The sequence below is a fragment of the Mus caroli genome, chromosome 10, assembly GCF_900094665.2.
Source record: "Mus caroli chromosome 10, CAROLI_EIJ_v1.1, whole genome shotgun sequence".
Taxonomy (NCBI): domain Eukaryota; kingdom Metazoa; phylum Chordata; class Mammalia; order Rodentia; family Muridae; genus Mus; species Mus caroli.
In genome coordinates this window covers 71,882,841-71,896,913 of record NC_034579.1, presented here as the reverse complement: position 1 = coordinate 71,896,913, position 14,073 = coordinate 71,882,841, and the positions used below count along the sequence as shown (strand labels likewise).

The following is a 14,073-nucleotide window of genomic DNA, read 5'->3' as shown; positions in this document are numbered from 1 at the left end:
CAGGCTTGCAGCAAAGGGTCACACAGCAGGATGGCTGGCAGGGGGAGCAGGTGCAGCAAGCTGGCTGGCAGCTAGACTGCTGGCAGCATGAGGGTGTGCAGCAGGAAGATTAGCAGCAGGGGCTGGACACACAGCTCACTGGAGTGCAGATGAGGGTCAGGCAAGGGGCTGGGGCACAGCAGCAGGGCTGACAGCAGCTGGGGGCACAGCAGCTGGGAACACAGCAGCTGGACTGGCAGCAGCTGGGGGCACAGCAGCAGGGCTCACAGCAGCTCTCCGGGCAGTCATCCACCTGCCAGGAGGAGTTAGTGCGAGCGTCAGAGCAGACAGACATGGTGGAGGCAGCCATGGCAGTGCTGGGTTGGAGTAGAGTGCGTGAGTGAGTGCGTGAGTGTGAGTGTGTGAGGGGCTGCGCCATTGGCTTTTATCCCCCTGTGCTGTTGTTGGCTTGTCCTCCCTTCCTTGTTGGTGAGCCTCGTGGCCATCATCAGGGTGTTTGTTTGTCTGGGATGTTGTTGTCAGGTCTGTTTCCTGCCTGTGTCTCCTGCTGGGAACAGTGATGGAGCAGTGGCTTTGGGGTGTCATAGGTGGTCTGTAGGCATGTCACCCAGCCATTGCTGGCTGCCAGAACTCTCACTCCTTCTGCAAGAATTACTGCCAGGGGAGCAATTTGCTCAGTACCCCTTCCAGTACCTAGCTCAGCACCCAGAGGCAACAGGTGTGCATTGGCCCGCCCAGGGCTACTGAGTATGAGGGTACAGTGTCAGGCTAATGGTCCCTGCCTGCATCCTTCTATTGTATCTCCTCAGCTCCCGCACCTTTCTGCATTGCCCTATGACACTGTCCACTCTGTCCTTGTGACTAAGGCTGCGGGAAGCTGGGCTCATCTCTTTGCCTCATAGGCAGGTTGGCAACTCCTGGTTGGGTTTGCAAGTTCCAAGCCATGTGGGGCTCCATGTGGGATGATGCCCGTGTGACTTGCCTGCCTCTTAAGCAATTCTCTCATTCCTCTGCCTGGCTTCTCCTGGCTAGCCTTCCTCACCATCTCTACGTAGGATCTCACACCTCCATAACTATGTGGATTTGTTTAACACTTCTTTTTTTTTTTTTAAGATTTATTTATTTTAATGTATGTGAGTACACTGCTGCTGTCTTCAGACACACCAGAAGGGAGCATCCAATCTCATTACACATGGTTGTGAGCCACCATGTGGTTGCTGGGAATTGAACTCAGGTCCTCTGGAAGAGCAGTCAGTGCTTCTTAACCTCTGAGCCATCTCTCCAGCCCCCTGTTTTACATGTATTTATATAAAAGTTTTGACTGGTGGCTTCCTTATTAAACACATATCCCTGCTCTTAAGCAGAATAATCATTTGGACCTTCTGAAGTGTGTGAAGCTGAAAGCGAAGGCTTAGCTTCATAACAGTGCCTGTGTCCGGGGCTAGTTTTCCTTACGGGGTTTCTGAAGTAACACAGAGACTGACCCGTGTGGCCAGCAGCCACTCCACCCCCCAGCACATCCCAGGTTGATAGAGGTAACCTGAGGTATCAGAGTGTCCAGTCAGCCTTATGTAGCGCATCCCATTTGGCTCCTGCCCCAGAGAATGGGAGACTAGTGTAGGCTGGAGGTCATGACCTCCACACCCTCCCCAGAGCTAAGTGAGCATGTGGCAGGGGCTGGGGATGAAGGCAGCAAGTGCATTGTGGGTAGAGGGTCTATGGAAGATTGTGCACTGCTCTGTGTGGGGCTGTGGATTCCATTCCACATTGGGGGGCCAGAGCTTTGTGAGTGCTTTGGTAACCAAGTCCCCCCACCCAGCTTCCTGTCCTGTCTGGTTTATGTTCCCTCTCCTTCCATAGAACACTGCATTCCCACAGTCCGGATCTGGCTTGTCTCATTTACTGTTTAGACTACTCCTGGCACAGTTACTTCTCAGTAGAACGTCTCTGAAGTCATGGAAACCTTTTTCTTTTTCAGAGAAATTGTTACGAGATGGCTACATTTGGCGATAAAAGTCATTCTGATTCTGTCTGAGACTCCCTGCTGACCATGGTGAGACTGTGGCCAAAACAAACCTTTCTTCCTTATACGCTGTTTACCTCGGGTATTTTGTCACAGTGACAAAAAAAAAAAAATCCCCGGGAACTTTGTAGCTGTTGTGGACTTACCCAAGGCTGTCTGAGACTTGGAGGCTTCCCTTTGGCTCCCAGCTGGCAGTTTCTACCCTTCCCCTTCACTTCCTCTTACACCTTCACTTCCTGTTACACCTTCACTTCCTGTTTGCTCAGGGCTCAAAACAGTGACTCTCAGCATGTGCCTCTGAGGAGGTCATGTTTGGAACTTTTTAGGCTCCCAGGACTGCTTCGAAGCCCTAATTTCTCCAAGCATTTGGTCCCCAGCTTTTCTCAGACTCTGATCCAGGTGTTCTTCTCCACCCAGGTCTCCATAGGCGACACTCTACATCTAACAGCTGTCATCTCCATATTCAGCAAGGTCTGAACCTGAGGAACTGAAGCAGGCTCACCAGAGAGCCTCAGACAGGTGAAGACAATTGCCTATACATCCTGGTTTCTGTTGTGATAAAACCGTCTAACCAGGGCCAGCTTAGGGGAGGTCCCACTCTGTCGCTGAGGGAAGTCAGGCCAGGAACTCAATCAGGAAGGTGTTGTGAATTGCATGGAGGGACATGGACTGCTGGCTTGCTCACAGGCTCATGCTTAGCTGACTTTATTTATTTATTTAGCTACATCATTTTCCCTTCCCTTTCCTTGCTCTAGCCCCTCTCATATACCATATGCCTTCTAGCTTTCATTCAAATTCATGGTCTCTTTTTCTGTAATTGTTACACACACACACACCTGTTTGTCATCCATTCATCCATCCATCCATCTCTCGATTCCTAAATATATAAACGCAACCTACTCACTTCATATCGTGCTACTTGTATGTGTATGTTTGCAGGACTGACCACTTGCTATTGGATAACCAATTGCTGTAGTCTTCCCTGGGGGAGACTCTCCCCTTCAGCATTTCTCATTTGCCTGTAGATCTTTATGTAGGGTCAAGCCCATTTTAGCATTCTCATTGATTTTGTACTTGTTCAGCTCATGTTTCAAGGCAGCAGTGTTGGTGAGATCTCACGTGTGCAGTTTCCCTGGCATCTCTAGTAGACACAATCTCACTTCCTATTCCCCTGGTTCTTACAGTCTTTCCATCCACTCTTCTGAAATCATCCCCGAGCCTTAGGTGGAGGAGAGTGTTTTATAGAGGCATCAGTAGGGACTGGGCTCCATGACTCTGCATTTTTATCTGTTTTCTGTCATCATCTTTGTTGCAAAAATGTTTCCTTGATGAGGGGTGAGAACTATACTTATCTGTGGGTAGAAAGATAAATATTTGGAATGTAGATAGGGACTATGCTGGTTTAGATTTCACTAGCCCTGGGTAGTTGGCCAGGTATGACTTGTCTCTTGATGAGTGGGTAGTTGGCTTTCTTATATAGCCAGAACCAGCCTAGGGAATGGTGCCACCTAGAGTGAGCCCTCCTCCATCAATTAACACTCAAGATTATCTTCTACAGACACATCCACAGGCTAATATTATCTGGGCAATCCCTCATTTGAAGCCCACTTCCCAGAGTGTTCCAGGTTGTGTCAAGCTTCCTTAGAAACATGTCAATTTTGTTCCCAGGTACCAGTCCACTACAGGGACTGCACCTGCTGCTCAGGACTGGGCCTTATAGGGCAGGGTTGGGAGGTAAAGGTTACAGAGCTCTCCCGGCTGTGCCTGGTGTTTCCATGGTTTAGTGTCCTATGAATAGAGGCAAGTCATACCTAGTACTAGAAACCTAGCCAACTACCCAGGGCTGGTGAAATCTAAGCCAGCATAATCCCTAACTACATTCCAAATATTTATCTGTCTACCCCAGATAAATGTAGTTCTAAGAGTCTCTGTGGCAGCCCACCCTTCATCTTCCTCTCACTACCTTAAAGATTGCATAGTTAGGACCGTCCTTCAGAGTTCATCCTGGACTCCTCACAAAAGCACCCACCCTGGAAAGTGAATGGAGGAATTTTGTCACCATGAAGAACTCTGCTGGTGCCTGTGATCTGTGAAAAGGTTGCATCAGCAGCCACCGTCATAGCACACCAGGTGCCACCACTTAGAACAACAGTTCTCAATCTCCCTACCACTGTGACCCTCTAATACAGTTCCTCACATTGTAATGACCCCAACCATAAAACTACTAACGTTCCTACTTCATAACTGTGATTTTGCTACTGTTATATAACCGTAATACAAACATCTGTGTTTTTCAATGGTCTTAGGTGACCCCTGTGTAAGGGTCATTCAATCCTCAAAGGGGTTGCAACCCACAGCTTAAGGACTGCTCATTTAAGATAACACTGGCAGCCACCACAGCAGCCAAGCCCAAAGATATCAAGTGCCCATCTGGCACCGCACAGACCCAGCATAAGATGCCAACAGGGAGACATACTTGGCACCTTGGCAAAGGCTACCATAGGAGGCTGTCTTCTTTGTCACATAGCACCCAGGTAATGTGTCCCTGGTGTGGTGGCCGCCACTGTCCCTGCTGCCAAGTGGACTCAGGAATCCCTGTAGAGACACTGTCATCATCTCCCTGACCAGTTAGTTCTATTTGCTCTGCCTGTGTAGTTTCAGGAGACAGTTCTCAAAGTCCCTCAAAAATGTGGTCCCTCAAAGGCGAGGCCACATTTGGATGTCATGTCCTCCTGTCTCCCACGGGCACATTTCCTCACCGCTCTGGGTTGCTGTAGCCACTCCAGATATATGGTTGTCTCTATCCCATTGCATGTCATACCTTATCCTCCATCTGCACGTGGCCAGACCAAGGCCAGGTCTCTGTTTCCTACATTCTGGTATTTGCTTAGTCTCCCCAAGCACATGGATGGTCAGGAAGGCAGGATGCCACATTTCCTCACAGTGGTCCCTATGGTTGCTTGGGTCATTGGCCAGAGTTTTCTGATCTTTAGCATACACACACAATGGCAGGCATAGTCAGCAAGAGGAAGGGGTGCTTTATTCAGAGCCTAAGTGTTGCTCAGGGTGGGAAGCAGTACGCAGAGTTTCTGCTGCCCACAAGACCAGCAGAAGAGCACAGAATGACATGACAGGAGCCCCAGCTCATATTTGCACCCCACAGCTGCTCATACAGGTCCAGAGTCAGGTGCAGGCCTCACAGAGCCAGGTGCAGAGCCCAGAAGCAGATTCCGGCCCAAGCCAGGTATAGACCCAGAGGCAGATGTAGGCCCAGGAGCCAGGGCCAGACCCCAGAGCCAGGTGCAGAACCCAGAGCCAGGGGCAGGCCTCAGAGCCAGGTGACTAGCCCAAAGCCAAATGAAGGCCCCAGAGCTAGATGCAGGCCAAGAGCCAGTTCATGTTTGACAGTTACGACAGAGATGGAATGGGACAGAAGTTTTATTGTTGCTCAGAGGCCAAGAGTCACACATCTGATAACAGGATCAAGCCAGTCAGATTGGGAGTGGGTGAGGTGGAACAGCCAGCACTTCCAGGAGCTGAGACAGGAGAGTAGCTGGGGGATACCCTAGCTCATGACCTTGTTGGGCTGGTGAAGGAAGAATGAGCATGGGTAAGCCCCAGAACACCCAGCATGGCCACGAATCAGGAAAGACAGATGAAAATCAGGCTCAACAGCCCGAGGAGGAAGCCCCGCAGCAGACTGCCTCATAGCAGACAGGCTTGCAACAGACAGGCACACAGCAGGAGGACTGGCAGGGGGAGGAGGTGCAGCAAGCTGGCTGGCAGCCAGAGCAGATGGAGACACAGCACACTGGCTTGCAGCACACAGGTGTGCAGCAGACAGGTACACAGCAGGATGGCTGGCAGGTGGAGCAGGTGCAGCAAGCTGGCTGGCAGCTAGACTGCTGGCAGCATGAGGGTGTGCAGCAGGAAGATTGGCAGCAGGAGCTGGACACACAGCTCACAGGGGTGCAGATGAGGGTCAGGCAGGGGGCTGGGGCACAGCAGCTGGGGACACAGCAGCTTGGCTGGCAGCAGCTTGGCTGGCAGCAGCTGGGGGCACAGCAGCTGGGCTGGCAGCAGCTGGGGGCACAGCAGCAGGGCTCACAGCAGCTCTCTGGGCAGTCATCCACCTGCCAGGAGGAGTTGGTGCGAGCGTCAGAGCAGACAGACATGGTGGAGGCGGCCATGGCAGGGTTGGCTGGAGGACGGTGAGTGTGTGTTGAGTGACTGTGTGAGTGTTGAGGAATGTGTGTGTGTGTGTGTGTGTGTGTGTGAGGTGCTCCAAGCTCCAGGCTTTTATCCTCCAGGTGTGTTTTGTTGCAGGAGGCTTTGCGTACTTCTATTTCCTTGTTCACTCTGGAGGGTGCTCTGCAGGTCTCAGTCATTAACTTGTGTTTTGCTGGTCACTCAGCTTGGGCCTGTGGCTTGGGGACACCTGTCATGGTTTTGGAGATGACCCTTGGCTCTTGGGATGCATTCTGTGTCCCCAGCCTCTGACCTCAGTGACATGGCCTGGCTGGCCTGTGCCAGGGAGCTGAGCAAGGGAGAGCTGGCCCTGATCATGGATGCTCACCACACACATACCTCTCCTGCATTCCAGCATCCTCTTGCCCGCTCTTGTGATGTGCTGAGTAGCACAATGTTGATACCTCACATACCTGAGTCTCTCACAGCATGGAGGCCCTTAGAGTTCTCAGATGACACAGGAGAGGAGTGAGCAAGGCCACTGTCACCAGAATTTCCCACTCTGTCCTGGGGTCCAGTAAAGTGACAAGTGAAGAATTGAAGGATGCACACAATGCATCCTTAGAGAGAGATAAGGGTCATCTCCAAAACCATGACAGGTAGACACCAGGTAGAGGGGGCAGACAGCCCAGGGGGACCATGTTCCAGGTGTCCCCAGCTGCAGGCAGAAGCAGAGTGACCAGCCCAACACCATAACAAGCCTGCCTGGTGTTTGTGGGTGAGAGAACTCTCTACTAATGATTGAGTTGCCTGTCTAAGGAACCATTCTGCCCATGTTCACAGGGAGCCAGATGAGAGTTTTGTAGCACACAGTAGCCTCTGGTGACTGTTGGGATAGGGTGAGAACAGAGTGGGTTAAAACAGTCACGGGACTGTGAGACGGTACCAGAGGTATGCTCAGAGCTCTAAACCCTCACCAGGGAATGTCCAGAAAAATCAGGACACGATGTCCCTGGGGCTTAGGACTTCTGCAGCTTTTATTAGGCTCAGATCATTCCATTGTAACCAAAGTTCCGCCCAAACCCAAGTGTTTTTTTCTGCACACAGGGCACCCTATGTTCTGTAACTGTCAGCCATAACCATCTGTCTCCCTCTTCCCCACTGCAGACTCAGTTTACTGTGAGACTTGCCTGGCAGAGCCCTCAGGAGTGTGAGCAAGGGAACCTCAGTCACAGGGAGTGCCCAGTGGAACACAGGGAACCACCTGGAGCATTTGTCCCTAGTGGAACACAGCAAGCCTGGTGCCACAGCCTAGGAATAGGAAATCACAGTGTGCAGGCTTGACCGACAGATTCAGTGAGCTCAGAAAATGGGGGTGGGGCATGGAATGCCCTGAGAAGCTGCTGTATGCCCAGCGGGAGTCTCAGCACCTCCTATCCACTGTGGTTTATGTGTGAAATGTCTCCATGAGGTTCATCTTGTGTTTGAACAGTTGACCCACAGTTGGATGCTCTCAGTGGAAGGTCACAGGGCTTGGGGGTTGGGGTCACATGCTGACTCTCCTGGCTAGAGCTCTGCCTCTTGATCCCTAAAATGTAAGATGCCCTGTCACACGTTCCTTCTGCCATGCCTTCCCAAAAGGACTTGTGTAGCCTCTCAAACCAGAAGCCTAAATAAGCCTAGCTTCCCTACACTGGGCATCCCCTAATGATGGCAAGGAAAAGAACCCCTACTGAAAATCAGAGCTGGGTGGCACTGTTGTTGTGGTGCATCTGACGTGGTCAGGCCTTGGAACTGGTGTGTGAGAGTAATGTGGAAGGATCTGGAGCTGGAAAAGTCCTGGAATATTGTAAACTGAGCTAAATGGGCAATTCTGGTGGTAGGTCACATGATCAGAGGTCATCGAAGACAGTGAAGATATGACTCAAGAGATTTCAAAGACTAGGGCTCTTCTGGGACCTGGGCTCAAGGTCATTTAGGGTCACAGTCTGTCAACAGGGCTAGCTACATTCTGGCTATGTCCTAGAATATTGAATGGGACTAAGTTAAAAATTAGTGGACTAATTTGGTTGATGAAGGGAATTTTAAAGACAGTCTAGCATCGGGCTGTGGTATGATTGATGCTTGCTGCCTTTGTCCAGATTTACAGTGAGGATTCTGAGCAGAAAGCATAGTAGAAAGATGTGGAGAATGTGCAGCTGAGTGAGAAAAGGTGCAGCTGAGTGAGAAATGGTGCGGCTGAGCGAGAAAAGGTGCGGCTGAGCGAGAAAAGGTACAGCCGAGCATTTAAAGTCTCCAACAAAGCAGCTGTTGGAATAGCAGATGCCAAGAGAAGCAGTCATAACTGCAGAAGAGTCGGTGCACAGAAGGAAAGACTCCATACTAAGAACTGGGAAGTAGAGATGAGGCCTTGAGAAGAAGAACATGCCCACTCCAGGGCAACTTGCTCCAACAAGACCATTATGTTCCCTCCATACAGGCCACTGTGGCTGTGGGAAAGAGGCCCTGAAGAGTTCTTTTTATTCCATTTTGTCCCCACCATTTGCTATTCATCCTGAGTGTAAGGTACTTTGCTTTCACAGCGGATTAGCCCATCTAGGTTGCTCTGAGGCAAGAAGCTAAAGTCTCTGGTTTAACAATTCACAGTAAAACAGTGGGAGGCTAGGTAAAGCCTTGGTAGGGAAATGCACTTTTCTAAGTCTCAAGAAGAGAAGGGGAGTGAGGCCTGTCTCTGCTCTTTGTTCTCAATACTTGTTCAACTCTCAGAGCATGTGTTCACATGGTAAAATGACCACTGTGAGTTTGCACATACATTCAGGTCATAAATTGGATAAGAGGTTCATACAAAGAAGGTCTGCATGCATATCCACTAGGAACAATTATCTGGCTAGACATCCATCGTTCTTTACTAGCTAGCATACAGGTTCATAGAAAGACCATTGCTAAACTGTTCTTGAAGTTTTATATGGATAAACTTAGTCAATATCTTATCTCCTATTTTTGCACCTATGGTCCAGTGGTGTATATCTTCTTTATGACCTTTGGTTAATGGTTTCTGTAACCCCTTTGGAATGTGCCCTAGGTTTTAGAAGTCTGTTGTTATCTCAGAAGCAATTAAGCATTTATGTTATAAGAGGGGCTCTAAGGTCTTTGCCTGTGTCACCATTGTTTCTGCAGAATAAAAGCTCTTTGTTTTTGCATACTATCTGAGTCTGGGGTCTTCCTTCAGCTAATTTTGAACCCTTACAGTCCAAGCCAGGTCTTGAGCTGTGAGCACAACCTGCTATTGTTGCCTGTATAGTCTTGTGGTTTTAGACATGCAGAGCACAAGAACTGCAATGTCAAAGAGCATGTGCCAAGGCTCCAGCAAGGCTCTGAGGACAGGTACTGTCTCCATGTGAGCTGGTATGGACCATGCAGGAAGCTGCAAAGCTGAATCCCAAGTAGTAATGGGGACCCAGAGAAATCCTAGAATACTGTAGAGGGAACTCTAGAAAGTTGGAGATGCCAGGATGCCAGGAATGTCAAAACTCTGTTGAGGAAAGCTGCAGGCATGGGGTGGGGCTTGCAAAAGCAAGAGAGACATGCTGCAGGAAATAGAGTGGTGGGCACAGCTACTCAGGGCACTGGAGCCCAGACAAGGACACCATGAGAGTGTGATGCTGGACTCAGAGCTGCGGGACTTTGCCCTGTTCAGTTTTAGCTTTTGCTTTGGCAAGAGGCCTTTCTGGGTCTGCTTGTCTCCATTCCTCCCATTTGGAACATTTCTGTGTGGGAATATGTGAGCAGGGTTTGACTTCAAGGGGACACATCGGTCGATAAGTGATTGTCTTGCATTGTTGCAGGATTTTCCCTGTCCAATTACATTAGTGCAGAAGAGGTCTGTGATCAGACAAGGAAAAGGGGGCAGAGCTAAAAGTTGCAGAGGGTGGGGGGAGCAGCGTCTCAGGAGGAGAAGGAAGATGACTGCGGCCGTGAACCTGCATGGTGTTTGCCAGGCACAAGTAGTGTGGTATCTTAAGGTTAAATTAATTGGGATAAAGCTTTTATCATTATCAATTGGCTCTGAATTTATTGTATTGGCATCTTGTAAACTGTGATATTATTGATACATAAATTTGATTGGTTAATTAAGCTTTAAGAGTCGTGATTTTACCGAGTTACTGGGCATTGTGATATGTAACCACAGGTTGGCGTTTCATTTAGTTATTGGAATGTGGTATCACCGACTACATGGATTTATGGCTGAGGAAATACTAGTGGCTCCTGGGACAAGTGAGCAAGATGCTGCAGGGGCTAGCTGGAGAGAGTTGATGGCGACAGGAGTGCAAGAGTGTGGTCTGGCCCCACGGAGAGCTGGCAGGTTCATTTCTTAATATTTCCTGCAAATTCCATTTCAAAGGAGACTTTGGACTTTTATTTCAAGACACTATGGGGAGATTTGAATTTTTACTCTGTGTATTTTGCTTTGGGGGTTGGCCATGAGCCTGTGGGGACCAGGGGTGAAATGGCCCTGACAGGAATGGCCTCCTTGGGCTCCTGTGTTTGAACATTTGATCCCCAGCTGGCAGTGCCGTTTTTTGGGAAGGTTGTAAAACCTACTGGAAACCAGATCTAGCAGTCAGACTTAGAGAGCAGGGTGGGGCTTGAGGGGTCTAGATGGGTTCTGCTTTGGTCCTGAGTTCTGTGCTTCCTGGTGAGGAAGTGTGAAGAGCCTGTGCAATACATGTCTGCTGCTGTGAGCAACTCCAGGTTTGTACTACTCTTTTATCCACCATAATGAACTGAAGGCCTTCCAATGAGAACACACACACACACACCCTTAAGTTGTTAAAGCTAAAGTAATCAACTAAATATCTATTCAGTCATATCACCTTCTAGATTAAGTTACATTTAGACAGATAAAGAGAACCTGGCACAGAGAGGGTTAGCAGCCTATTCCTGGCTGCACAGTAAGACACACCATGATTCCCTGTATTACAACATGAGAAGGCAGGAAGTGCCCCAAGGAAATGTAACCCTAAGCAGCTGGGTTTAAAATTCCCTTTGGAGGAAGGGAAAAACAAATTAGCACCACAGAACCTCCACTGGATGGCTTCAAGGATAAACACATCAGGTTCCTCCAGACACAGAAGGAAAAAAGATAATAAACAAGAGTAGGTGCCTCACTGTGACCAAGCATGGCCAACTCAGTCACAAGGGAGAGAGAAAGCACAACCAGGACAAAAATAATCACCAAGAGCTGAGGTGGCTTAAAAGAGAATGACTCCCACAGACTCATGTGTCTGAATGTTTGGTCTCCTGGTGGACTGTTTGGGAAGGATCAGGGGGCGTGGTCTGGCTGAAGGTCACGGTGTGCTACTGGGCTGAGCTTTGGGATTTCCAAAGCCCATGTTATTCCCAGTTAGCTCTCTCTGCACCATGCTTGTGCACTGAGGCATAAGCTCTCAGCTACTGCTTCGGCACCATGTTTGCCTGCCTGTGTGCCTGTTGGCATGGCTCCCTCTACAGTAGTCACAGACTTCTGGAACTGTGAGACCCCGAATTAAATGCTTCCTTTTATAAGTTGTCTTGGCCACAGTGTTTTGTCATGACAATAGAAAAGCAACCAAGACAAGAAATAATGGTTATAGAGGTGGAAGGATGGCTGTCTGTTCTTCTAGAGACCTGGGTTCGGTTCCCAGCACTGCCATTAGGTGATTACGCTGGTCTGAAATTCCACCCCCAGTGGATCCAGCATTCTGTTCTGGATTATACTCATGTGCATAAATACACACACACACACACACACACAATTTAAAAATCTTCTTTTAATTTACAGGGGACACTGTCTTAACTGAGTGCCTAAGGGCTGAACACCTGTGAATAAGAACATTGGTCTCTGAAGGGCTCCGGGTCACAGGCCATAGAGGCAGCTGTACATCGGTGTGTTCTACAGCATTCCTGGCAGCCTATGTGCCCATCAACAGACATGGATAGAGTGTGTGTGCGAGTGTGCACAGCCGAGCTTCTATCCAAAAAGCAAAGAAAGTCATGTTGTTTTCAAGGAAATAGCTGTCACGGGGACAGTCATATAAGGAAACCCAGTCAATTCTCAGAGAGATGAATATTGTAAAACTTTATCCCATTTGAGGTTCCTAGATTTTGTATAGTTACGGAAAATTATGTACCTGTGGAACTATTGAAACTATTTGGGGAACAAAGTTGGAGGTAGAGGGGGAGAGAAGGGTGGGAAAGGAGATACTATATATGTACAATATGCTCATGTAGTTAAAGGCTGGGTCTGAGTGTCCACTCTGGACAGGTGTTGGGAGGTTTTCAATTAGCAGCCAGAAGAGCCCTGTGTTTGGCAGCTATGAGCTCTGGGCTGAGTCCACACTGTCAGCGCCCCTCCCACAACCCGAGGGTGTGATGGGTGAATTAGCAATGAGACTGGCTATAAGTGTGACATTCAGATCAATTACACAGTGTGGTGTGAATCGTCCTGGCTGTTGACAATAGTGGGCTCTAACATTATGCCCCCTGATAACATGACATTCAACCTACGACAGAAACCTATGACATTCAACCCAGTGAAGAGATTGCCTCTTAGATATAGTGTGTCAGCATATTTTCTGTTCCTATAACGAAACACCCAAGGCTAGGTGATTATGAAGAAAAGAGGTTCATGGCTCAGGAGGCTGAAAGCGCAGCAATATGGTCCCAGTTCTGTCATAGTCTCCTACCAACTGCATGATACCATGGGGGATGGTGGCCTGGAAGGAGGTCACAGAGGAGAGGGGAACCCCTGAGGTGAGAAGGTGTTAGTCCTGACCTTCACTATGTCCCACCTCTAGGTACCACCCCATCGAGAACCAGGCTCCAAAGAGACTCTGGGGACACCGTCCAGCCACATTCTAACAGCACTAGGCAGAATACCTAGTAATTAAATCATTTCTACCTGTTTGTGTTTCTATTTTCAACCTGGTCCACGCGTGGGCTGGATCTGCTGGATAGTTCTGTGAGAGCATGTCAGGTACCCAGGTGAGCAAAGGCAGAGCATCCCGTAAGGTGGCAGAGCCGAACCAGCCTGTCTCACTCAGGAACTCCCCAAAACACTCAACTTCAACAGCTGAAAACTCAATTTGAACTCACAGCTCAGAGTAAAGCCTGCAGCAGAGACCATGTCCCACACAGTCACTCAGTCAGAGTAAGAGACAGCTTCCAGGATGTTGCATGGGCACAGGGCCTCCCTGACCATGGCTGCTTCACCCATCTAGAAATGGGGTTCCTGCACCCCATACTCCCTAACTGTTCTAACTCATATTGCTGAAGGGAGTTTCATTTCCAGAACTCTCCAAGGAGGGAACGGCCATCTTTCAAGGCCAGAATCAGTGGGAGACTCTCAGAGATGACTCATGGTGTCAAGGACAAGAGAACTGCCCTGCCCAGCCCCACGAGGCAAATGAAGGCTCATGTGGAATCTGAACACGTGGTCGACCACTCTCAGGGTAGCAGGTTCAGTCCTCAGAACAGATCCAGGTGCTGGGCAAAGAAAGGACTCAGGTGGGACCCATTGCCTGGCCTTCTGGCCTCCAAGTAGGCACTGGAACTTGGAAGGAACTTGACCGGGTCCATGTTTATTGAAAGGCTGCAAGGGGCTGTTGCTTCAGGTAAGGACCAGCAAGATATACTGTGGCCTCCCTTCCCCCAGCCTGGAACCTGCTTGCTCAAGGGTGGAGCTACCGGCTCATTCGTCCTGCCACGCCTACTGCTGNANNCTGCCTTTGCTGCCTGGAGGCACACACGTGTTCGTCCTGCTACTGGACCCTGAGTTACTTGGCGGGATATTGGGTTCCCTCCCCCTTCCTTTATAACTGAGT

General features: G+C 49.4%; 2 protein-coding genes across 4 annotated transcripts in view; both read right to left on the bottom strand.

Annotated features, from left to right (window-relative positions):
• Positions 1–6,213, bottom strand: part of LOC110303469 (keratin-associated protein 10-10-like) — a 6,675-nt gene extending 462 nt beyond the window's left edge. The window contains exons 1-3 of one of the 3 annotated variants that reach the window (XM_021174567.1): positions 6,108–6,213; positions 5,706–6,017; positions 45–93 (exon numbers count right to left, since the gene is read on the bottom strand). In XM_021174567.1, the coding sequence (XP_021030226.1) occupies positions 45–93; positions 5,706–6,017; positions 6,108–6,213 (467 nt within the window). Of the gene's footprint in view, positions 1–44; positions 94–167; positions 275–5,705 lie in introns of all 3 variants that reach the window. The other 2 variants (XM_021174565.1, XM_021174566.1) reach the window with 2 other exon arrangements.
• Tspear (thrombospondin type laminin G domain and EAR repeats) overlaps positions 1–14,073 on the bottom strand; it is a 190,985-nt gene that overhangs the window by 34,537 nt on the left and 142,375 nt on the right. The gene's annotated exons all lie outside the window — the stretch shown is intronic.